General features: G+C 43.1%; 1 protein-coding gene across 2 annotated transcripts in view; it reads left to right on the forward strand.

The window, feature by feature from the left end:
- The first annotated feature begins 6 nt into the window (after positions 1-6).
- Positions 7-24361, forward strand: part of PRKCB (protein kinase C, beta) — a 346927-nt gene continuing 322572 nt past the window's right edge. For both annotated transcript variants that reach the window (XM_008575361.1, XM_008575360.1), the window contains exons 1-2: positions 7-226; positions 1117-1148. In XM_008575361.1, coding sequence (XP_008573583.1) covers positions 54-226; positions 1117-1148 — 205 coding nt within the window. In that variant the 5' untranslated portion in view covers positions 7-53. The remainder of the gene's footprint in view (positions 227-1116; positions 1149-24361) is intronic.

Raw genomic sequence — 24361 nt, forward strand, 5'->3', positions numbered from 1 at the left:
CAGCCCGCGCTCCCCGGCCGGCCGCTCTCGGGCTCCCGCTCCCCGCGCGCAAGATGGCTGACCCGGCTGCGGGGCCGGCGCCGAGCGAGGGCGAGGAGAGCACCGTGCGCTTCGCCCGCAAAGGCGCGCTCCGCCAGAAGAACGTGCACGAGGTGAAGAACCACAAATTCACCGCCCGCTTCTTCAAGCAGCCCACCTTCTGCAGCCACTGCACCGACTTCATCTGGTGAGAGGGCGCCGCGCACGGCTCCCGCCGGGACCCCGCGCCCCGGCTCCCCGCTCCGGACCCTTCCGGCCCGGACTCCCTGGTGAACAGTCCTGCGAGCGCCCTCTTCCCCGGCCCCAGACGGCCGCAGCGAGGCGCCTCCTGCCCTCTCTCGCTCCCGGTCGCCTCCGGAGCTGGCCCAGAGCGCGGGGTGTCTGTCCCTCCCCGGAAGGGCAGCGCCTCGGGTGCCCTCTCGCCCGGCGTTCCCTATCTCGCCGCCTTCTTCGGGGCGCGGGGCGCCCTCACCCCCAGCCTTCTTTGCCGGGGGCAGCGCCCCGGGGTCCTCTCTCTGTCTCCCGGCGGGCATGGGGTATCTTTTCCTCCTTGTGTCTCCGGGGCAGCGCCCTGTGTTATTTCTTACTGCGCCTCTCCGGGGGCCTGGGTTCCCCTTTCCACTCCTCAGTCCTCCCCCGCTCACATCACTGCGGGCCCCTTTCTCCCCACTGTCCCTCCAGGCGCAGGGCGTTCTTTTTCCCTTCCCAGTCCCTCGGGGGACACCAACGCCCGCCGCGGGGTCCCTCTCATCCTCCCTCTGGATGCGTCTTTATCTCTTCCCTTTCCCTGAAGGTACTCGGGGCATTTCTGGTGGCAGATCTCTCGCCTGCCTTCCGCCCCCACTCCGACGGAAACGCTCCCCCCATCCCGCCACCTGGTGGTCGCAGCCTCCTCTCTTCTGCCGGGGTGAGGGGAGGTGGTGGTTACCGCCGGGCCCCCCAAAAGCGGAAGACTCTTGGGCACCCGCCTGTGGCTGGGAGGTTGCACCTGGGGTTGAGGGCCAGGGGGCAGGGGGTGGAACTAGCTGGTGGCCGGGTCCCTCGGGCTTCCTGACATGCCTCCTTCTGCTTTTGCAGGGGCTTCGGGAAGCAGGGATTCCAGTGTCAAGGTAGGCTCTGGGGCTCTGGGAATGCTGTTTGTGGGAAGAGAGGATGAAAAAGACTTTGTAGAAGTGAATGAGTTAGGCAGAGTGAAGGAATCACGTTTGTCAGAGTGACCTTCCGGGCTAGGAATTCTTCACCACAAAAGGGTCCTTTTAAGGGGTGTGTGTACATGGGCCCGTGATGCTAAGTCTAGGAAAGGCTGGTGGAGCTGGGAAGCCCTAAAAGCCAAGGAAGTATATCCACCCTTTCTCCTTTCCCAGCATGGGAAGAGTCAAAACAGGTCTCCAGACCCCATCCTGGCACGGCCAGCCCTGCTGCAGGAGGGCGTGTCTCTAGGGGCCGTTTTCTGCCCGTTCCCTGCTCGTTGCCCTTCTTCATCTCCCAGAGTGAGGCTCTGCCTCTCCCCTTGCCTCACAGAGGTCTCTGCAGGTGGCCACCTCCTCTGCAGATGGTGCATCCCCTAGAAAGGCGACTGTGGTTGTCCCCTGGGAATCCTCCCTCTCTCAAAGAAGTGGTTCCAGATGGAGTGCCTCGCAGGTCCTGATTTAAACTGCTCTCTCTACCTTATGGGTGGATACAGGAAGGACTCCTAGTGACTGGTTACCTGAGTCCTTGCATCTGGTTTGAAATCCTTGGTTCCAACCAGTGATGTCCACTATAGTAGTGGTGGACTTTTGATCATGTGTAAGGTGGCCTCAGCTGTCTCTGGGGTTAGTGTCTAAAAGACAGGTTGCCATTTGGCTCTCCAGGACTAAATCACCTGCAGACTTCTTTAACCCTCAGGATGTCTTAAACATTTTGTGAATATGATGTCAGCATTTTAGGACTGGGGGATTTTACATATAATCTGATTTTCCAGCTTCCACTTTGTTGAGAAATGGTCCCACTTCCATGTTAGAACAGTTGTTTGAGCTGAGAACAACTGTTTTTGTAGGCAGAACACGCATTCACTATTTTTATTTCAGTTGATCCCAGCCAGGCCTGTTTCACCCATTTCTGGTCCCTGCAGGCGTGTGAGTTTGCAACCTCTGATCTGGAAAGTTTGCTTGTGCTCCCCTCCTGTCCTCCTTTCCCCCCTTCCCCCACGCCAGGTGCATTTGAGTTTGGTGAGAAATGGCACTTTTCTGGGGTGTGTCTTAGGGGCAAATTGACCACCTGGGGAGCTGGATTTGGATCAGAAGAAAGCATTTGAACCTTGAAGAGTCTGAGCTGTGACTTAGCACTAACTGACAGTTTTGCTGTCGCACCTCCACCCTCCAGGGAAAAATAAAGTGATCCCTGGTGAGTGTAGGTGGCATTGCCAGTTGTGCAGAATGCCCACTTGCTCACAGCAAGTCATTGCTGTCCCCTGAGATGCATGCATTGCTCTCACCTGAGATCTGGGGCAGGGTGGGCTCAGCCAGTGAGCCTTGAAAACCTATCCAGCTCCTCTTAACCAAAATTTGGGGGCGTGGTTTCATGCACCACACCAGAGGACTTCCCAAATCCCTTTAAGTGGCAACAACTTAGGCTCTGGTGCAAATAGTTTGGACTGTTTTCTAGAACTTTGTCTGATCCCTCAAATAAGATACTGATGGCATCTTGATGCTGGGATGCGTAATTTCTTCTTTGAGGTTGCCTTTCACTTCCATGAATTGGTTTCTGTCTTTGTCTCTTGCTGAGGCTGGGGTTGATTTTTAAACATTTTTATGGCTGCTCTCCTATGCCACCTGCTCTGCAGTTATTGGTGTTTGGGAAAGTCACTTTGGAGTGTGCAGGGCATGACACATTTGAAGCAGGAGATCCTTTTATTCAAAGCCTGGAAAGTGATAGGAATTTTCTAGTGCAATGAGAAAACAGCAGAATTAAAGTTTGTAATGAAATATGGACACTTTAGAGGTAGGAATGTCAGTTTTTTAAAATCGTCTTTCTTTTTCTCCTCTGTCCCTGAGAGGCAGTATAGAGTAGTGGGCATGTGCACAGGCTACCAGGCAAGTCACTGTGGGTTCGAATCCTGGTTTCAAGACTTCCTAGGCATAGCCATGCTGTACCTCAGGGTCCTTATGTATAAAATGGGTCCAATTATAGTACCTACCTTAGAGGTGCTGAGCAACTCCATGTTGTCGCAATATCTAAGATGCTTGGACCAGAGTTTGGCACAGAGTAAGCACTCAGAAAGTATCAGCTCTTATGGTGTCCTCAGACTACCCCAATGGTGGGGCAGCTGGTGTGAGAGAAGACTGGCTCTGCAGGGTTGCTTTGCTATGGAACCGGCTGCCAGGTAAGAATCCAAATCCAGCTGTGAGCATCTGGTCTATGTTGCTGCTTTGACAGCCTATATCATTTGGATGGGAGTGGGGAGGAGCGAGAGACTGAGGTGGAGCAGATTGGCAGCCCCTGAGACTGAGGTGCTTCGGATGGGGACATCCAGGAAGGAGGGAAGTTTATCCCTGGGACTAATTCTGGAACCACAGAGGAATTCCTTATTCTATGATTATTTTTGGTACTGGATATTTCCTCTTAAAGTGAATCTACTTAAAACGGGGTCAACATTTTATAGAAACATGTTTTATTCTCTCACCTAAGTCAGTGGTCCAGAGCACTGGGGCCTTAGTAGGTTCCTCTCAGCTTTCTGCTCTATCATTCCTAGGGAGGGACAATTATCTCATGGTCCAAGGAGCATGCTAGACTCTCCAATCATACATCCTTCTTTCTGCTAGCAGGAATGAGGAAAGGGGTAAAGAAAGGCAAAGGACCACCTGCTCAGTGTTGCTTACAGAAGTTACCTCAAGATGCTTCTGCCTATATCCTATTAGCTAGAACTTAATCATCTACCCGCACTTTGCTGCAATAAAGCATATGGGAAATGCAATGTTAGTTTCAGGTAACCATGTTCCCAGCTAAAAGCTGGTGGTAGGGGCTGGTATTTTCATTTCAAAAGTAGAAGCAGAGAGAGGATATAGTCTCTGCCACTCTTGGGTAGGAGGAGCATAAAGCAAGGAAACCACTGAGAGCTGCCTGCATGCTCCATTATGCTGCCGTAAAAATTGGGGATGCTGGTATGATTTGGGAGAGGAAGGATGGAAAGTCCATAAACCATGGGAAATTATGGATTTCTGTGTGCTCAGGGGAGTTTAAGAATAGATTTCTCACTTTTGTACTGCTAGAGGACAAAACTTGAGGTTGACTGCCACATAATTTCTCCCTGTTTGTTTCCACTATATTTTTTATAAAACCACTCTCTGGGAGGTAGCTTAAGACTGTCTCAGGTGGCTGGGGACTGGGGCTGAGGATCCCTGCGGGGAAACTGCTTAAATTCTGGATTAAAAGCAGGACCCTTTAGACAAGCAAGGCAGACTTCTCTGTGGCATTCTTTAGAGAAGCCTAGAACCTGAATTTGTGCCTTTGCTGTAATTAAGACAAGCCATTAAGTGGAATTATACTCTTACCCTAAGAAGACTTTGCAGTTTGGCAGAGAGAAAAACTTTATTTTTTATTTTTTAAAGGAAGTCACTTCAGTAGAATTAGAGAGGCAGTAAAAATAGAGATTCATAATTCATAGCATGGGGTTGAAGTCAGATAGAACTGGGTTTGAATCTCTGATCTGCCACCTACTCACAATGTGACCTTGGGCAAATCACCACCCTGTAGTAGCCTTGGTCTCCTCATCTGTAAAGTTAGGTTAATAGTATCTACCTCTAGAGTTATGTTGAGCAGTAACGAGGTAGTGCAAGAGAAATACCCACGTTAAGTATCAGTGACTCTAAGTGAGATCATCATTATTACTTGATTAGCTGTAGGAAACTGTGTCGAAAGGGGACAGAGTTAATTTTGGAACTCGTTAAATGACTATGCCTCTTTTGTGTACTTAGATGGGTTTATTCTGAGGCTATGTTTCTTCATAGGCTTTGGGCAACACCAGTGAATACACAGCTCAGTGTCTGAGGCCAGAGAGCCAGGATTGGTTAGCGTTTTGTCTTTCCTTGTGAGAAAGTTCTGAACTTGCCACAGACTTTCTAGACAAAACCCAGTGCACTAATTTTCTGATGACGAAGAGCTAGAATTGATGATTATAACGAGTAAATCAACTCTTTCCTTTCCTGTGCAGATTAAAAAACATGTTTTTTAAACTTCTAATTGAAATTATTTTCAAAAAACCCTACATCATGAATCTAATCATTATTGTTTTCATCAATATCAACCCTATAGAATGTTATTTTAGTGTGTAGTTAACACATGTTGATTAGAATATACACTTCTTGGCCGAGCCCGTGGCGCACTTGGGAGAGTGCGGCGCTGGGAGCGCAGCAGCGCTCCCACCGTGGGTTCGGATCCTATATAGGGATGACCGGTGCACTCACAGCGCACACTGGCTGAGCGCGGTGCGGCCGGTCTCAAAAAGGACAAAAAAAAAAAAAAAAAAAAAAAAAAAAAAAAAAAAAAAAAAGAATATACACTTCTTTTTTCAACAAGAAATGAACCGAAGGTTAATTTTATTTTTGGCATAGTTTTCCCTATGAGCTTATAATATGATGTGGTGCACTTCAGATAGCACTTTTTTCAGTAAAATCATAAAGAGAATGATTTTTTAAAAAATCACCAAGTCAGGCTGCAAGTTATTAGAGGTGGCTTCTGTTCTACTTCTTTTCTTTCCAGAAGCAGATCTCAGAGGTCTCTGAGCCAAACTCCACTCACATTTTGGCTTATTCTGCATGTGTTCTGTGGGATTTCAGGCCCAATGTCCTGATTGAAATAAGAATCTTCGAGTGGGTTACTGTTGGGTCTTAAAAAGCAGGACTGATTTGTTGGAGAGGCAAGAACAAATTCATTCTGAGCTGTAGAGCACTCAGGGGAAGCCTGAAGCTTTGTCACTGGGCAACAGGATGCCTTTCCAAGTAAATATGGAAAATACGACCTTTGAAAATCTAGTTGATATGATATACGTGTTCTTAGAAACTAATTTTTTAAAGTATACTATTTCTGAGTACTAGTGATACTCCAGGTACTGCCCAGAAGCACATATAGCATGTTTATAGTGTATCTAGGTCAATAAAGAAAAAGATAGAAGAGAAGGATTTTGGTCAAAAGATAAACTGAAGGTTTGAAAATAATTTATACACATTTGTGCTGTTGGGGTCTTTCTCTTTCTTCTCTCTTCCTGTCTCTGCCTATCTCTCTATCTCTGTCTTACTCTCTCCATATGCATGCACACACACATGTAAAAAGATCAGTGTGTCATGAATTTGAGAATATGCATCTTCTTTTAATACTTTTCAGCTAAAGGTAGCCAAAGTACTAAGTAAAATTAAAAACTTGCCTTCTGTACTTTTGACTCTGCAGTCCAATTAATTCTTCGGTGAGCAGGAAGATCAGCTGAAAAGTTTATCATCTCTGGCTGATGCCTTCAAAGGCTCAGTCCCTTATCATTTTTGGCGTTAGATCTAATATCATGAATTCTCTGACTTTATTCATCCAATATACCTATTGAAATTGTGTGATAGTCCATAGATAAAATGTTGGCCTTTTCATAGAGAATAAAATCTCTGCAGTGTTTGCATATGGCATTTGGAGGTGTGATAGCTGCTTGAAAATCCAGTAGGAAATCTGTCTTTTCACTGCGTCTATCCATTCATCCATCCGTCTGTCCTTCCATCCATTTTTTCATTTATCCATGCCTCCATTTATCCATCCATCCATTCATCCAGGCATCCATGCATTTATCCATCTATCTATCATCTTTCCATCCATCTTTCTAAGAAGTATTTACTGATCAAGTTTTATGTGTCAGGAACTATTTTAGATGGCAGGAATACAATGGTGAATCAGGTTCAGAAGACCCCTACTGTCATGGAGCTTACAGTGTAGTGGGGGGAGATCAGACATTTTACAGATCATTGCACTAATATTTAACTTTGCTTTTGTTAAGTACTTGAAGAAAATGTACTGGGTGCTATGAGAATGTATAATGGTTGGCAGTGCAGTCAGGGAATATTTTGGTCTGGTAATTAAAAGAAAACACCAACTTCCCGTCCCATTCTCTTGGGTAATTGGAGAAAGTCTGAGTTATCAAGGAGCCAGAGCTAAATATCTGTATTGTGAAATTGCTCAGACACTGGATAAAGATTTGCAAGAGGCTTATCTTTGTGACATCTGTGGAGAAGCCCTGTATCTTTATTTGTGCCATGGCTGCAAGTAAGATGAGTATTTAGTAGAACTAGATTATTAACTTAAGATGGCTTCTCTCTCAGTTTGACAGACAGAGAACTTCATCCCTTCTTAGTAAACTTAGATAATGAGCTGACTTCCTTTTTGTTCAGGGGCTGCAGTTTGAGGTAGCTGTTCCAAAGCAGAAAAATCAGACAATTTCAAAGATGGAGGAGCAATTCTGAGCCAGCAGATTGAAAACAAATAAAGAAAGCAAAGCATTTTAGTGAGAGGCATTTGTGATCTGAACGATTTTCAGGGGCATAGGCTTACTCACTGGCCTCCCAAATACCATCCTCACCTTGGGTCCATCTCAGATATATTACAACTGTTCATTCCTTTGGCTTAGGCAGTGTTTTCTCTTGTTTGGGAGACAGATTTTAAGTAGTTTCACAATAAACAACATTGAATCACATATGGAGAAAGATCTTTTGTCAATTCTCTTTCTAAGAAGAAAGTCTCACTTTGGTGCTAACATGTCTTTAACACCTCTCTAACACTAATCTGGGCACTTAATAAATATTCATTGAGTACTCTTTATTTTTTATTGCTAAGAAACTACAGGAATTATGAGACCATAAAGATATGTTAGTTTCTACCTGTAAACCAACTTTTTTTTTTTCACTTTTACGTAATGTTGATCCTGGGCCCGTTCTAACTCTGGGCTTGATTTTGAACTGGTTGTTCCTCCTTGTGAATAGGGAGAGTTCAGTGTCTTTCCTGGAAATGTTTGGTGTTGGAAGGAAGCTCAGTGTTCCAGAGGGTTGAAAGGCATAGGAGCAGTAGGGTCTGGCAGGGTCTGGTTGTGACAGTAGCTTTTATTCAGACGTATCTTTAAATCATTACCATTGCCACTGCCACCTTTTGATTGTCCTTTGTCCTGCTTGTTTGTGTCTCCCAGGTATCTCCTTTTCCCTCAGCCCACATGTAGAAAGTTGCCCTGTGAGTCAGAAGGGGAACTCACACTCAGGCCAGAAGGATTCTGATCCTCTTCTGTTGAGTCTTTGCATTTGCTAAGTAGATGGAAATTAAGTGGTTCAGGATTTGCAACATCACTACTTCAAGAACAACCATGTGTCTGGGGGAATTCTAGCACTCTTGTTTCTTTCACCTTGCTACTGCCCAGAGACCCAACCTTGGGCTTCCAGAGAGGCATTATAAAATTTGGCATGAGAGTTCAGGCTCAAAAATCAAACAGACCTGATTTTAAACCCTGGCTTTCTCGCTATGACTCTGTGACACTGGGGTGGGTAAAACATGATCCTCCTTTATCCACCCACCCATCCACCTGTCCATCTCTCCATGTACCCAGCCATTCTTCCATCCACCTGTCCATCTAGCATCTGTCCATCCATCCATTCATTCAATAAATATTTACTGAGTGCCTACCATGTATCAGGTACAGTTCTAGGCATGGGAACTAGAGCAGTGAACACAACAGAGTTCCTGCCTTCATGGAATTTACATTTTAGTAGATGGAGAGCAGCGACAAATAAATGACATAGAACAAATCTATGGTGCAATATGGGCTTTGAAAGGAAATAAGAGACTGTCCCTGTGCTTGAAGATTCTTCTCCTTTTCTTTCGGGAGAAGAGCACATGTCCAATTAGTTCTGAGACATAATGAAAAGTGCTACACCAAGGGTGTAAAAACGCTTTGGCATCCCTACTCCTTCCGGGAGGGGTGGAGAAGATTCCACAGAGGCGGTGACATTTGGAAGCAGTCTCAGAGCAGGAGTAGGAGTTCCCAGATTGACAAGGTGGTGGAGGCAGGGGAGGGCATTTCAGGCAGAGGACAGCACAGGTTGGGATGTGGAGGAGAAAGAACAGGGTACACGCAGGGAACAGGAAGTCGAGTGCGTGAGGGAGGAACAGGTGGGAGACGAACGTCACATAGGAGGGTCTGGACCTGTGGGGGCAGTGAAGTGACTAGGAAGTGGCTAGTTGTCACTATTTTAAAATGGGACATGTGGGGGTGAGTGAAATGGCCAAATATTTGAAAAAGAGGAGCATGAGATGTATTTGGAAACAGTCACTGCCACGACTCAAATCCTGAGCTTCCAGGCTTGTGGGGTTGGAGGTCAGGTAGGAGAAACTGAAATGGCCATTTAGGAACAGTGAGGGAGTGCCACCAGAGCATCTAGGGGACGTTGCTATTTTTCACATCCTGAAGAGATATTCGGAATTTCGTGTCAGTCATACTCTTGATTTTTCTATTTTGGGGGCTGGTTACTAGGTTATTTTTATGGTTCTAACAATAGCGATAGCTCTCTTCACTGCATCCTCAGGCATGGAGGACCACAGAAATTATTTCTCCTCTGAAAGGAATCCTCCCACACCTTCTCCCTCCCTACTGCTGTCACTTATCCAGCGGCTCAGTTTACTGAGCACGTGCTGCTTGGTGAAGACTGTGCTTTGGAGACAGAAAGGCATTAGCTCAAACCTTGGCTTCTTGCAATGGGACCTTGAGCAAGTTACTTAACCTCTTTGAGCATTTGTTTCTGCAGAGGTAAAAGGAAATAATAACAGTATCTGGTTTATAGGAGGCATGCCAATTGTTTCTTTAGCACCGTGCCTAACATACAGTAAGCATGTGATGAACAGCAGCTCGTATTTCTGTTCTTCCTAGGACTGGCTCTGTCCCTGTCCTTACTGAGTTTATAGGGAGGCAAGATAAATGCTCCCGAATCAAGGACACAGTGTAAGAGTGGATGTGCTTACATGTTGGAGTCAATAGCATTCGCCGCACCTTACAGTGGATCTGAGAGAGAAATGCTGAGCTGGGGCTGGAGAGGTGGTTTGAGCATGAGTAAGGGCAGTGCTTTCTCAGAAACTCTTTCCTGGCTTGTGATGCTTTAATTTGTGGGAAACCTAAGAGAGTGGAATTGAAATCTGTGATCATCCCATTTGCTGGCCTCATTTTGAAGATGTATAGATAGTGTTCCAATGTTAAAGAGATTTTGGACTATTTCACCTTTTAAAGTTGCATTCCTTCACCCTTTGAGTGGAATGTGCTCTTTTGGGTTGAAGAAGCTGGTGGATAATGTGGGTGCAGGTGTAGGGTGAAGTCTGCAGGACTATTGCTTGTCTTGTTGTGATAGTGGAGATGGTGATTTTTATGGGGTAGTTCTACATTGAAGGTCTTCCTTCCTTCCCTAAAGGTGAGGACCATTCTTTAGGGTTTAGGCGGTGCTGCACATAAGAATTTTGATAGTTATCTGAATTTTTTTGGTGGATAGTTTTTGATAGTTATCTGGATAAATTTTGTGGCAAAATTTATGGCTAGGGATATTGATAATTCTATCTGGGCCCAACAGTGCACTTAAGGAAGTAGAATTGGCATATACAGTGGTGAGAGACCTCTTTATTTCCGCTGGATATCCATCTTTTGGTGGCTGGATTTCTTTTTTTTTTTTTTCTTGTCTTTTGTCTTTTTCCGTGTCCAGCAACGGATCGCAACCCTCAGTGTTGCCCCCGTACCACTGGATATCCATCTTTTGGTGGCTGGATTTCTTTTTTTAAAAATTCGTTATTAATATTATTTTTGATTGACAAATCATAATTGTATACGTTTATGGGGTACAGTGTGATGTTTTGATATAAGTATACAATGTAGCATGATTAAATCAAGCTAATTAACATATCCATCACCTTGCTTGCCTGTAATTGTTTATGGTGAGACATTCAAAATTTACTATCTTAGTGTTTGAAATATAATTTCTTTTTTTAAAAAATTTGTTATTAATATTATTTTTGATTGACAAATCATAATTGTATACATTTATGGGGTACAGTGTGATGTTTTGATATAAGTATACAATGTAGCATGATTAAATCAAGCTAATTAACATATCCATCACCTTGCTTGCCTGTAATTGTTTATGGTGAGACATTCAAAATTTACTATCTTAGTGTTTGAAATATATGAAACATTATTATTGACTGTAGTCACTTTGCTATGCAGTACATCTCAGAACCCATTCCTCTTGTCTATCTGAAATTTTGTACCATTTTATTAACATCTCCCCATTCCCTTCCTTCCATTCCCTCAAGCCTCTGGTAACCATCGTTCTACTCTCTACTTCTAAGATTTGAGCTTTATTAGATTTTTCCTGTAAGTGAGATCATGCAGACTTTGTCTTTCTGTGCCTGGCTTATTTCACTGAGCATAATGTCCTCAGATTCATCCATGTTGTCACAAATAACAGGATTCCCACTCTCCTCCCTTTTAGGGCTGAATAGCATTTCATTGTATATATAAACCACATTTTCTTTATCAATTTATCCACTGATGGACACTTAGGTTGTTTCCATATCTTGGCTTTTGTGAATAACGCTCCAGTGAACATGGGAGAGCAGATATCCCTTCAACATATTGATTTCAGTTCCTTTGGATATGTACCCAGAAGTGGGATTACTAGATCATATACAGTTCTATTTTTAGTCTTTTGAGGAACCTCCATACCTTTTTCCATAATGGTTGTACTTACTTACATTCCCACCAACATTGCATAACACTTCCCTTTTCTTCGTATCCTGTCCAACACTTATCTTTCATCTTTTTGATAAAAGCCATTCCAATAGCTTCGAGGTGATATCTCATTTTGGTTTAAATTTGTATCTCCCTAATGATTAGCGATACTGAGCATTTTTTAATGTACTTATTGGCCATTCGTATGTCTTCCTTTGAGAAATGTCTGTTCAGGTCCTGTGCTCATTTTTTATGTAGTTTTTTGGCAGCTGGCTGATACAGGGATCACATCCTGGACCTTGGTGTTATCAGCACCATGCTCTAATCAACCAAGCTAACTGACCAGCCCTGTGCTAATTTTTAAAATTGGGTTATTTGTTTTCTTGCTATTGAGTTGTTTGAGTTCCTTATATATTTTGGACTTAACCTCTTATCAGATGTATGGTTTGCAAATATTTTCTCCCATTCTGTGGGTTATCTCTTTTCATTGTTTCCATTGCTGTACAAAAGCTTCTTAGTTTGATCCCATCCCATTTGTATCTTTTTGAGTGTGTTGCCTGTGCTTTTGGAGTCATAGCCAAAAAATCATTGCCCAGACCAATGTTGTGGAGCTTTCCCCCTATGCTTTCTTCTAGTAGTTTTATAGTTTCAGGTCTTATATTTAAGTCTTTAATCCATTTTGATTGATTTCTGAATATGGTGTAAAATAAGGGTCTAATTCCATTTTTCTGCATGTGGATATCCAGGTTTCCCAACACTATTTACTGAGGAGACTGTTCTTTCCCCATTGCGTGTTTTTGGAGCTTTTATCAAAAGTCAGTTGACCATAAATGTGTAGGTTTATTTGAGTTTTCTGTCCTGTTCTGTTTGTCAGTGTGTCTGTTTTTACACCATACTATGCTGTTTTGATTATAGTCACTTTATAATATGCTTTGAAATCAGGGAGTGGTGATGCTTCCAGCTCTGTTCTTTTTGCTCAAGATTGTTTTGGCTATTGGGGTTCTTTTGCAATTCCATACAAATTTAAGAATTGTTTATTCCATTTCTGTGAAAAATGACTTTAAAATTTTGATAGGGATTACATTTACTCTGTAGATTGCTTTGGGTAGTGTGGACATTTTCACGATATTTGTTATTCCAATCCATGAACACAGGTTATCTTTCCACTTATTTGTGTCTTCTTCAATGTCTTTCATCAGTGTTTTACTGTTTTCAGTATATGGGTCTTTTAACTCCTTGGTTAAGTTGACACCTATGTATTAATTTATTTTTGCTATTGTAAATGACGTTGTTTTCTTAATTTCCTTTTCAGATAGTTTGTTATTAGTATGTGGAAGTGCTACTGATTTTTGTATGCTGATTTTGTATGCTGCAACTGGACTGAGTTCTTTCATCAGTTCTAATAGTTTTTTGGCAGAGTCTTTAGAATTTTCTATATATAAGATCACGTTGTCAGCAAATAGAGATTATTTTACTTCTTCCTTTACTATTATGGTGCCTTTTCTTTCTTTCTCTTGCCTAATTGCTCTGGCTAGGACTTCTAGTACTATGTTTAAAAGAAGTGGTGAGAGTGAGCATCCTTGTGTTGTCCCTGATATTAGAGAAAAAGCTTTCAACTTTCCAGTGTTGAGAATCATGTTAGCTATGGGCTTGTCATATATGGCCTTTACTGTGTTGCAGTGCATTCTCTCAACACCTAATCTGTTAAGAGTTTTTTTTTTTTATCATAAAAGGGTGTTGAATTTTGTCAAATGCATTTTCTGCAACTATTTGTCTTATTATTTTTATCCTTCATTTTGTTAATGTGGTGTATCACATTTATTGATTTGCATGTGTTGAACTATCATTGCATAATAGAGATAAATCTCAGTTGACCATGGTGAATAATTCTTTTAATGTGTTCTTGAATTTGGTTTGCTAATATTTTTTTTTCGTTAAATTTTTATTTTGTCAATATACAATGTATATGATTATTATGGCCCAGGATGTTTACATTTATTTTACCGGGGATATTGGCCTATGTAAGCTTTTTTTCTTGTAGTGTCCTTGTCCGGCTTTGGGTAATGCTAGCCTCATAAAATGAATTTGGAAATATTCCCTTTACTTCGATTTTTTGGATGAGTTTGAGAAGATTTGGCATACAGATCAAGAAACAGAACACAGCCAACACCCCCAAATCCCTCTCTCAATCTCTACCAGGTCTCTTGAGAATAATCACTATCCTAACTTATTAACACCTCTGATTACTTTCACTTGTTCCATTCAAATAAATGGAATCATACAGAATGTTCTCTTTTATGTCTATGATAATTCACTTATGCCCACTTTTTTGTTGCATATATTACACTTTAATAAGAAATTTGAAAAGCATGTAGTTTTAAACTACTGAGGCTGAAATGTTAGTTGTGACTAATTCAGTTTTGCATGCAGAAGCAAAATCTGTATGGGAGACACCCACCTTCTGGAGTTGCCCATTGAGAGATGGTGCCATTTGCCTTCTTGGGGGGACATCTGCTTCCTGTTTCAATGTTGCCCATCGGTTGCAAACTGTACAACAAGGGAGCCAGGGCATTTTGACAATTTTCCTACCAAATAATTAAGCTCTGTTAATACCAGGAAAACCTGAGCTCACAAACTATTTTTAGAGCTCAAATTTTTAAAATTCTATACTAGTTAAGGTATTAGTAAGAATCTATTAAAGCTGCCGTAACAGATAAGCCTTGATGTCTCTGTAGCTTGACAGAAAGGGATTTATTTCTCACTCGCATTATAGACTGATGCAGGTGATCCTGGTCAGGCAATCTTCACAGTCATGCAGGGCCCCAGGTCCTCTTCATTGGGCCAGTGGATGGGGAGAGGGGACGTGAGAAAGCATGCTCTTTTCACAACCACTTCAGCTCGGAAGGGATGGGGCTCACTTCTGCTCACATTCTGTTGCCCAGAACTCAGGCCCGGGACCACACCAACTGCAGGGGGCTGCTGGGACACGCTGACTAGTTCTGTGTCCAGGAGGAAAAGAAAACAGGCTTTGGTGAACACAGCAAACCCTGCTCCAGTACCAGAAGCCCTGGTTTCCTTTTTCTTCCTTTGGGGTGGCATATCCAGTTTTATCTCTCACTCAACCAGTAAAACTGAGATGTGAAATTCTAGACCTCTTTATCTTATCAAACATACTAGGATATGTTTGGGGGAGAACAAGGTCTGTTTGTGTTACTAAGAGTGAAATAAAGAAGCACTCTTTTCGTTTTTAGCTATTAGAACAATCTGGTTCTTATCAGAATTTCCAGTTTTTCAGTCTCAGGATTCCTGCCTCTTGTGTTGCCAGTGGACATTATGAGCACTTCTGTCTGAGTTGGGGGTAGGACCACCCATTTAGTTCTTGTCTTTTGCTCATTTCCGACCTCTCCTGTAAAAGAATGCTTTGGTGGTTTTAATTCCAGATATTTGACTGGATACCCAACAAATCAATGATATATTTTTGTATAACAAAAAGCCTCCAAAGCTTAGTGGCTTAAAATAATGACTCTTTTACTTAGCTCTAGTTTCTGTGGGTCAGTAATTCGGGCTGGGTTCAGCTGGGCAGTCGGTCTGATCTGGGTAGGGATTGGCTGCCATTGGCGGGGCTCATTCACATGCCTGGGGCCCCAGCTGGGATGCTGGGACAACTGGGGCCTTTCTCCAGGTGGTCTCTCATCTTTCATGAGAGGGCTAGTGGGCTAGCCCGAGCTTGGTCACGTGCTGATCAGTGTGTCCCCAGAGCATGAGCAGAGGCAACAGGACTTCTTGAAACCTAGGCTCAGAACTTGGCATAGTGTCACTCCTGCCATATTCTATTAGTGAAAGCAAATCACAAGCTTACCCCAGAAATAAAGGAGGAAATAGAGGAGAGAATAGACTCTTGCTCTTGATGGGAGAAGCTGCAAATAATTTGTGACCTTTTTGGAACCTACTACACCAATTTCACTGTGGCTCTTGGGATTGCTTAGCTCTCTAAAATATGCTCCAATATAGTGTGCATCTCCTGAAATGAACTTGATTGGATCTATGGCAGGCCTCGAGAGCTTACCGCTTACACCTGATAATAATAGTACCTACCTCATAGGGAAGTGGTAGGTTCAAATGAGATGCTATACGGAAAGGTGACAGCCCAGGACACGGTACACATGAATCACTGAGTACTACCACCATTACTACTGAGCACTACCACCAACTACTGCCATGATGACCACTTTGCACTGCTCTAGGAGCTTGAGATTCAGAGAAAAGAACACAGGCCCTGCTCTTGTGCACCATCCAGCCACCAGAGAGGAGAGCTGGGATTCACAGTGGAAACAGGACTTCACACTTCACCTTACTTCCCTTGTGCCATACTCTCCTGAGTCACATGCCAACCTGAATTCCAAGGCTGGACCACACGGCTTCAATGCCTGTTGCCATTAACCCTTACGCCATGCTGCAGCTCCACTCTGGGAGGAGTTTTCTTGAATTCCTCTATGTGCTTTTTAAAAAAAAAATTTTAATTTAAAAATTTTTATTGATGGTACATATTTATGGGGTAAAAGCTGACCATCAGCACCTGTGCCCAAGTTGTGCTGAGCAAATCAATGCTATCAGCATGCCCACCACCTCAAATTGCCATTATTCCCCATGTCCTCCATCCGACCTCTCCCCAGTACCCCTCTTCTGCCCCCCCTGCTCTGTCCCAGCAACCCTAGGTCTGTTCTCTCCCTGTGCAAGTTCAATATACTGCTGTGGTCTTTCTACATGCATTTTTTAAACTGTGCATTATCCTTCATTAGAGCATCATGAAATCAATTTAGTAGGTCATGAGCACCATGAAAAAAATGGAATGTAGATATCTTAATGCATCATCATCAGGAAAGATGAGTATTATTTTATAATACTTTTATTTCATACATATATATGTATACATATATATGAATATAGGTATGTGTGAACTGGGTCAGAATGTAAAATGTTTCTTACTGTGGGTAATGGTCAACATAGTTTGAAAATCCCTGGGAAAAGTATAGAGAAGGGGTACTGGAGGCTCATGAAACTGACCCATGGACTGCTGAAGCTTTATTTATTTTTAGGGATGACATAAATGCATTGTTTTGAATTCTTAATTAGAAGTTTTATTCTTACCCCATCACAATATCCCAAGATTATTTCGATTACCATTTTGAGCTTTAACATATCACAGATAAAAGTTATTTTTCCAAATGAAATTTTAAGTACGGTATGAGTTTTTTTTAAAAAATCGAATTATTGGTTTTGGTGGAACTGCTTGGCCTGACCTGTCGTTTGGTGAAGTGTCTCAGTGCTGTGTCAAGGGCTGGCAGAGAGCTGTCCGTCTCCTGCAGAGAGAAGGAGCTGCTTATCCTGGGGGATAATGTGGGTTGAGAAAGAAGTGTTTTATGAGCAGAGTCAGCCCAGAGGGAGGGTGGAGGAGGTGTTTAGGGGCTGCACAGAGCTGCTGGAAGATGTGGGAACAGCATGCCAGCGTGGAGGTGGGTTGGATCCCCATGGTGGGACTCTGCTGAGGGCTGCCTCCAGCTGGGGCTTCCAAGGGCTGGGAGTCAGTGTGTGTTTATATTCTCTGGTGACCCTGATAGGTGGGGGCCCACATGACAGCTGGACTCACTGTGTTTTCCTTCTGGCTTTCTCTGATTTGGGGCCCAAGGGCAATAGGGGGGCCAGGGCACTCCAGATGGGACAAAAAGTCAAGTCCAAGAAAAAAATAATGTTAAGGCTAGGCCCATCTTTGCTTGAGTATGTATGTGTGTGTGTGTGTGTGTTTCTGCAGTCCCTAAAAAGGCCTTTATTACTAGGATAGGTAAGCTAAAGGAATTTTCCATTTCCTGGACATATTCAAATAAGATTTTAAAGGCTGCTTGACTTGAGCTCATATTTATTGGTGTATTCACTATGTGCCTGGCACTGTTTTAAGTGTTTTACATATATTAACTCATTGAATCCTTGCAATTATTAAAGTGTCATTGTTCTCATTTTGTGCTGAGAAAACTGGGGCACAAAGAATTGAGAGATTTTTCCAAAGTTATGTACAGTTAGGATTCAAACATGGGTTTAGTTCAAGGTTGTATAAAAGGAAGATCGAGTTCCAAGAACTGATGATGATGATGACGATGATGGTGACAATGATAACAAAGGCAGCTAATATTTGCGTGCCTGCAGTGAGCAGGGCATTTTACAGACTTTAATCCCTTTGAATCTTCACCTTCCACTAAGATTTGCTGTTAATATTATCCCCATTCATAGATAAGGAGATAGGCTTAGGGAAGATAAAGGATTTGCTAGAGAACTATAGAGCTGATGTTGTATTCAGGTCTATCCGAATTGGATTCTGAGTTCCCAGCTGCTACGGTGGAGGGCTCGGGTGGGAGAGCACCGTGGTGGGGAAGGCTTCAGAAGACTGAGGCAGAAGGGCAGACGGGCAGGCGGTGGCGTGCGCGACGGCGGTACAGCCCATCTCTCAAGGCCAGGAAAGTGCCCTTGCCACAGCAGTGGGTGAAACTGACAAGATTTGACAGGAAGTGGAAATTCTCTAGTGGGAGAAATGTTTCCATTAAATTGTTTTTTTTTTCTAGTGAGGGGAATTTGCGCCTCTGTAGATTTTTAGCCATAGTCTTCAATAAGGAATCCAGAAAGTGGTTTCTTGTTTGAGGTCTTTTCATGGTCATGTGACCACACTCAGCCAGTTTCTTCATGCCTGTGTTGCTGGGCTGGGAGGACAGGCTGAGAACTATGAAAGTCCTTGAGTCCTTTGGAAGGAAGAGGGTTAAACACAGCAGGTACGTCTATGGAATAATAATACTTCCCTGTAGAGCTGTGCTAATTTATTGAGTTACTGAGCTGAGTGCTTCACACCCATTGAATGTCCACAGCATGCTAGGAGTTAAGTTTCATTATTAACTCCATGCAGCAATCAAGGCTTAGAGACAGTAAGCAACTTGTCCCCGGTCTCGAAGCTAAGAAGCATTTGTAGAGGGTGACAAACCCAGGCAGTCTGATTCCGAAGCTTGTGGGTTCAACTGCTCTGCCAGTAGTCCTTGGTCAGTATTTGGCCAGGGAACAGGAGGTGTGGAACTTGATATGAAAAGTCTGAGATCCCTGCCTATCTTTTCCAAAATCCACTCAGAAGAGGGTAATATAAACAGAGTGATAGCACAGTGCGGACTAGCCACCAGATGCAGCCACCGTCTGATGTACAGGGGGAAATATAGGCACATAAAGCACATTTCTGTCCTCAAGCAGCCCCCAGTCTTGCAGGACAGACCCATAAACCATACATTTATAACACAGTGTGATACATGCTGCAATGGAGGGGATAGAGGAGAGGTGCCAAGAGCAGCTCATTTCTCAGGGTCCTGGGGGGCACTGCACAGAGGAACCTAAGTTCTCATTTGAGTTTTGAGGAACAGGAAGCAGTAAAAGAGCGGGAAGAATGTTGGTGAGGTGGGAGGAGAAGCAACAGAGAGAAGAGACCCTTGTTAAGAGGAAATAGTTGAAGGACCTGGGGACGTTTAGCTTGGAGAGGATTTGGAGGGGCAGAGAGAGGGCAGGAGAACTTTGAAAGTAGGAGAGAAAGACCTCCAGGATTCAGAAGTGAGCATGGCTCTTCTCAAGGTGGTGAGGCTGACAGTGTTAGGTGCTGAAGAGGGAGAGGCAAGCAAGGGATGGTCCAAGGGGACAGCTTCAGGGGGGTGAGGGTGAGAGTGGGAAGAGCACAGGCGGAAATGAGAAATGAAGGGAAAATTGGTAGGGAATAAATGAAGTGGAAGCCGGTGAAGACATTCTTGCCTGATGATCTCCACTTTCTTTGTGAAGTTAGAAAGGAGACAAATTAGATCTGTGTTCAGATCCCATGACCCCTGGCAAATTTCTTATTCTCAGCTTCCTCGTTGATTGGTAGGGAATAAATGAAGTGGAAGCCGGTGAAGACATTCTTGCCTGATGATCTCCACTTTCTTTGTGAAGTTAGAAAGGAGACAAATTAGATCTGCGTTCAGATCCCATGACCCCTGGCAAATTTCTTATTCTCAGCTTCCTCGTTGTTTTTTTTTTTTTCCTTTTTGTCTTTTTTACTGACCGGCAACGGGATTGCAACCCTCAGTGTTGCGCCCGCACCACGCTCAGCCAGTGAGCAGGAACCGGTCTCCACATGGGATCCGAACCCTTGGCGGGAGTGCCACCGCGCTCCCAAGTGGCGCACTCTCCAGTGTGCCACCGGGCCGTCCCTCAGCTTCCTTGTTTTTAAAAAGAAGTGAATTATAACATGGGGACCTGCCTCATGGAGTTGTAGGATCAAATATGGTAGTGTTAGTGTAAGGCATAGTGACTGGCATGTAGTATAAGTGAAAACAGCATGAATATTGTCAGCTATTGAGGGAGTTATGGTTGAGTAGTTGATAAATAGGGGTATGTATCATAGATAGCAGCAAAAAATACAAGAAAAAGAGAAAGCTTGGGGAAAACTATAGTGAATTCTGTATTGGATATGTTGAGTTTGAGATACCTGTGGTATATCCAGGTGTAGGTGTCCAAAGGCAGTTGGGAATAATGAGACATCAGGGATGGAGGTAAAAATCTGGGAGTTATCAATACAGGGATGTATTTTTAAAAAACACCTTAAGCATATTACTGGTGGTACTCAAAGATTTTAATGGTATGTGATATTAAACAACATGGAATTGCATAATTAAAAAAATCTCTTAATTCTTTTGATTATTAAGGAAAATGTCTATTTGATGCTATCATGTCTTCTAATACATGCGAATCTCCCTTTTAAACAAAAAGAATGAGGCAACCTCAGGCTCAGAGCTAGATATCTGCTAGAATTTAATAACTTTAGTTTTCATTGTATTTTTCATGCTTGCCTTCTATTTACAGCAAATGTTATGAGTTCTCCAATTCTGGTGATTATTTCAGATAGGTGGATTTGGTTGTTAGTAACAGAACACTTAACAAGCTGTCTGGAAGTAGGTGGTTTCAGGATTGGTTCAATCGGAGGTTTAACAGGGTCCTCAAAGACTTAGGCTTCTCCCAATTATTTGCTCTGGTGTCCTCAAAATTCATCAGTATCTTCCCTCTTGGTCCCAAGAAGGCTGTGATAGCTCCAAAATCACATCCTCATAGGACAATATACAAAGCAGGAAGGGAGGGGACATAGGACAAAGGATTTGTCTTTATGTACTTTATGACATACCTACATGTGATGGTTGGAACAGTGGCAGCTATCTTTTGTCCATGAGGGGCAAGGCAGACATGCTGTGAATGGCAGTGTGGAAAGATGGAGAGGAATTGTCTCCTTCATGATGTTATTGATCCACTGAATTAACTAATCTTGATATAGCTCTTGAAATTTTTTTGTTAGATAATTAATTCCCTTACTGCTTAAACCATTTCAAGATAGATTTTCTGTTAAGTGCAGCCGAACACATTGTATCTCATGATTGCAGATTATTTCCCCAACCTAGTAGTAATGATTATCTCTCTTTTTGCAGTTGGTTGATTAGCTTTCCCTTTGAACTTGGTTCATATCTTTCTGGTTTTTCATATGTCAGGTAATTTTGCATTGTATTGTAGACATTGTGAGTGTTATGTTGTGAAGACTCTGGATTCTGTTATATTTTTCCAAAGAGCATTGGTGTTTTTGTTTTAGTAGTCTATTGACTTGGCTGGACAGTTAACTTTCTCTTGGATATCAGTTCAGATCTTAGTTATTTTTTATTTTATCTTTGAGTCATCTTTGAGGCTGTTCTATTCATGCCTGGTTCAAGGGCCAGCCAGACTCTTGGATAGGGTTTATACATAGAATTTGAGGCTCCCCTCTCTCAGTGCTTTCTATTCTTGGATTTCCTCCTCACTTTCTAGCAGCTGTGGGCAACCTAAAATCTTTCCTCTGGCTCTGCACTCCAGAAAGACCTGGGGTTTAATATTGGAGTTTTAGGTACCTTTTGGTGCTGACTGCAGCCTGATCTCAGGGTAAAAGCTGTAAAATGGCCATTCCTTTCTTTCAAGTCAACTTCCCTCCAGAATCTGCTTTCTTTTGTTCACTCTCCAGTGCTTTCAGGTAAAAACTTAAGAAAAAAATATTTTTTGCCCAGAGTTTATACAGTTTACCTGCAGGAAGGTTGGAACTTGCTTGACTATACCAGAAACATGCCTCCTTTCTCTCTAACGTATGGGAAAATGGATACCCAGAGAGGTTAAGTCACTTCCCCAATGTCACAGAGCTAGTAGGTGGGAGAGCCTGGGCCCAAACTCAGGCTGCTGTACCCAGAGTCCCAGCTCCCTCCAGGGTATCTGGCTGTGAATTAGTGCCTCAGAATATTCTGCCAATTTGAGCTCGGTTTCATTTTGGCAGGGAAAGTGTCTGTTCTTTGAATGGAGCACTAGCAGCCACAAAGCTGAGCTGGGCATGTTCATGACAGCCTTGAGTCTGTTTTGTCCCCTTCCAATCAGAGTCCCTGGACTTGTCTTTATTAAAGGTTAAAATCAGTAGGAAATGTTCCAGGCAGAGTTTTGGATAGGAACGCATAACCAAAAATCTGCTCTGATCGGGTCAGCTAAATCATAGTGCCTTGGGAGATCCAGGATAAGTCAGTAATCACATCTACCTGTCCTAGAAAACATTATCATAAGACCATTTTACTTAGAAGCAGCCGTAATGATGTCAGAAAGCCATAAATAACCTAGATAGAATACTTCTTATTACCCTTAATCTAGATCCCTGCATGTAAGGTGTACCCTAGTAATAATCCCAAATCTACATGTCATGTGTAACCAGTAGAAAGCCTAATGAAGTAATTAGGCAGGGCTGTCTTGCTCTCTCTCTCCTTTGACCCTTCCCCTTTGTATGATTATTAAGCTCTGCTGGCCCTCTTTGGAACACATTTTCAGGGTGACCTGATCTGTGTGTCTCTGGTTGCAATCATCATATTGGCTCAATAAATCCTTGCTTATATGTATTTGTTCTGTTTCTTTTTAGGTCAACAGAACTATCAGCACCAACAAGGTGCTTGATTATTATTTATTTGGCAATTAAAAAAAAAAAGTCAGTAGTAAGTTGTGGTTAAAAGGCAGGAAGTTCAGAGTTCAGTAAGTTGGTTTTTTTTTAAATAAAAGAGGAAGTTTCTCCTCTTATTTTTGTACTAGCCTGTCACTCATAGGTATGGAGTAAAATCTTAGTTAAGCTGAATTCAAATTTTGAAACTTGGTAATAAGGGCCTCCCTTTTCCCTATGTAGGGCTACTGGCATGAAAGTTCTAACTTTTAAACAATGCCCAGAACCACAGTAAAGACTCCTAGGAAAATCATATGATTTTATGCTGTTCAGGAACAGAAATGGTCCCCTCCAAAACAGAGTCATTTCTAGTTCTCTTTCCTAATCACTGTCTCTGCTCAGTGAGCTATCTCACCCTCATGTGCTCTGCTTCAGATTCTTGCTGTATAGCTGGAAGTATTCTCACTTTCTAGATTCAAAAAAATACTTATCGAGCACCTAGTGTATGCCAGATACTAGGTAAGTAGCAGTGAGCGTGTAGCTTACATTCTAGTAGAAGGCAGACAGTAAGCAAGTACACTAACAGACAAAAGACCTGATTGTTATAGATTGTGATAAGTTCTGGAATAGAGAAAAACATACAGACTCTTAAAGCAGAGACCTATTTTTAGGAGGTGCTGTGATCAAACAGGAAACATAAGATAGAACCTTCTCCTCCAGTCCTTCATCCCTGATGAAGCTGGTCACTGTGATGGGCTGGTCACCATGTATCATGTGGTGCCTCTGTGCTGGTCAGTTACTCCCCACCGTGGTTGTAGGTCTGATCCTTTGCACTTGGCACAGATTCTGCCTGTTGAGCTGGAAGGAACTGAGAGAAGGTTCTGGAAAGGTGGACTTACGCCCAGAATATGAAGAGCTCTGTTAGGGTCTGCCTTCTGTATTGTCACTCTCCATTCTTCTCTTCCTGAGTTCAGAACCGTTCTTGACCAAAGTGCCCCAGGCTCACAGGGTTCCTATTGGATTCTGTCCTTTCTTTCTTTATCCTTATTTCCCCCCTTTCCTCCAACACCTAAGTGAAAGGTGGTAAGAACAGCGGTTGTTAACTCTATTGATTGTAAATTGCCTGTATTAAAAATGTTAATTATCGCCCCTGGGAAGGGATTAAGCCTTTAGATCTCTTGGCTGTTAGAATAGCAGAGAGAGAGAGAGAGAGAGAGAGAGAGAGAGAGAGAGAGAGAGAAGCACTGGTGTGCAATGGTTTAGTTTCTTTCTCAGAGTAAAAAGAAAGTATCGGGAGGTAGAAGCCACAGCTCTGTGGTAAGATTTATGGCCATATTTATCCCCATAAGCATATCTTCTGTTGCTTCTAGAGTGGGCTAGATTTTGTGACCATCATGGGCACTATAGTGAGGTTGCCTTGCAGTGTTAAAAAATTAAGTTCAGGGCCGGCCCGGTGGCGCACTGCTACAGTGCTCCGCTTGGGAGTGCGGTGGCGCTCCCGCCCGAGGGTTCGGATCCCACATACAGACCGGTTC

Source organism: Galeopterus variegatus, unplaced genomic scaffold, assembly GCF_000696425.1.
Source record: "Galeopterus variegatus unplaced genomic scaffold, G_variegatus-3.0.2 Scaffold1173, whole genome shotgun sequence".
NCBI classification, from domain to species: Eukaryota; Metazoa; Chordata; class Mammalia; order Dermoptera; family Cynocephalidae; genus Galeopterus; species Galeopterus variegatus.